The 1,211-nt window shown below is 46.7% G+C and overlaps 1 protein-coding gene across 1 annotated transcript; it reads left to right on the forward strand.

The window, feature by feature from the left end:
- Nucleotides 1-259: 259 nt before the first annotated feature.
- On the forward strand, nt 260-1,010 carry Pmar_PMAR016803 (conserved hypothetical protein; the record flags this gene model as incomplete). The annotated part of the gene is made up of 5 exons (XM_002783766.1): nt 260-385; nt 565-648; nt 694-782; nt 825-905; nt 947-1,010. Coding segments are annotated over 5 exons (444 nt in total), but the record flags the coding sequence as incomplete, so codon positions are not given.
- Nucleotides 1,011-1,211: the final 201 nt, after the last annotated feature.

Below are 1,211 nucleotides of genomic sequence, written 5' to 3' on the forward strand. Positions count from 1 at the left end.
ACTGCCGCTTTATACGTCGAAAGGACTATGACGATGACGACAGTAGCTCCGGTTATACTAGCAACTGAAGCATGGGGCCTTTCCATGATGGGCATGCGATAGTCTCGCATTCCCTAGTTGGCGTAGTGTTACTACTACTACTACTACTACTACTACTACTACTACTACTACTACTACTACTACTACTACTACTACTACTACTACTAGGGAACGGAAATTCCGTTGGGACTTGGGAGGTTCGTCAGTTGACTCTGTTGAAATGACTGCTGCCGACCATTACTTCACGAGGAATAGGAATCCTCTGTTGATGCGAGATGAGGTTGGTCACGCTAAGCCGACATACTACGACCTGCCGAGTGGAGGCTTCGTCTATGGCAAGAGCCAGGTATTCTTGGATGGGATTTCCGCTGAAAATCTAAGGAAATTTCGAGACGCTCAGTAGTAGTAGATGAAGCCATTTGAGTGATGGAAGGTCAACTCCAGACCTATTTTGTATCTTTATGGTTGCAACCTTGGGTATCTTTCGATCGTCGGTTGAGACTTCTTAGACTTGCATTTGGCTAGGGCGCCGATCCCGAGGGAGCCAAAGAGGTGACCACGAAATGGAAGAGCCATACGCCCAAGCCTGTTGCCCAAGTGAACGTCTTGGTGGGGTCTCTCAGCATCGATAGGTTGACGATGTGGAATTTGCAGGATTTCCGGTATTTGAATAAGTCAGCACTCGATGACGGCAAATGCCGGACTGCTACTGAGCAGAAAGTTTATAGACAACAACATCCCAAGTGAGAGGGGAAGGTCCATCTGAGTTCAACATCGTCCCGCAGGTTCATCGTTCATAAGAGCGCCCAACAGAGGCTACAGGAGGAGGAGGCTCGTCGTGAGCACCCGCTGCCGGCAGATTTCGTGTAAGGGTTGTTGGTATGGTGATGGCTGAGAGTTGGTGAAGGTACGGTAAGAAGACACGACCGAGCACGCCGATCTCGTACGTTATCTCCAATCAGTTCGGCCTGGTGAGTTTGCCGAGAAGAGTTTATAAGGCGGTCCTTAGGAGTTCTTCGTACAGAGCTATGTAGAGTGATACGAACGCAGTAAAGTGTGTTTGAGTTTGACTGCTGTATAATAGTTGTTATTATGCATTTATCGAAAGGCGTGGTATGAGAAGTATTTATATGTATAATATATGTATAGTATATTATGTATTTATGATAGAA

Source organism: Perkinsus marinus, assembly GCF_000006405.1.
Source record: "Perkinsus marinus ATCC 50983 genomic scaffold scf_1104296936170, whole genome shotgun sequence".
Lineage (NCBI taxonomy): Eukaryota > Perkinsozoa > Perkinsida > Perkinsidae > Perkinsus > Perkinsus marinus.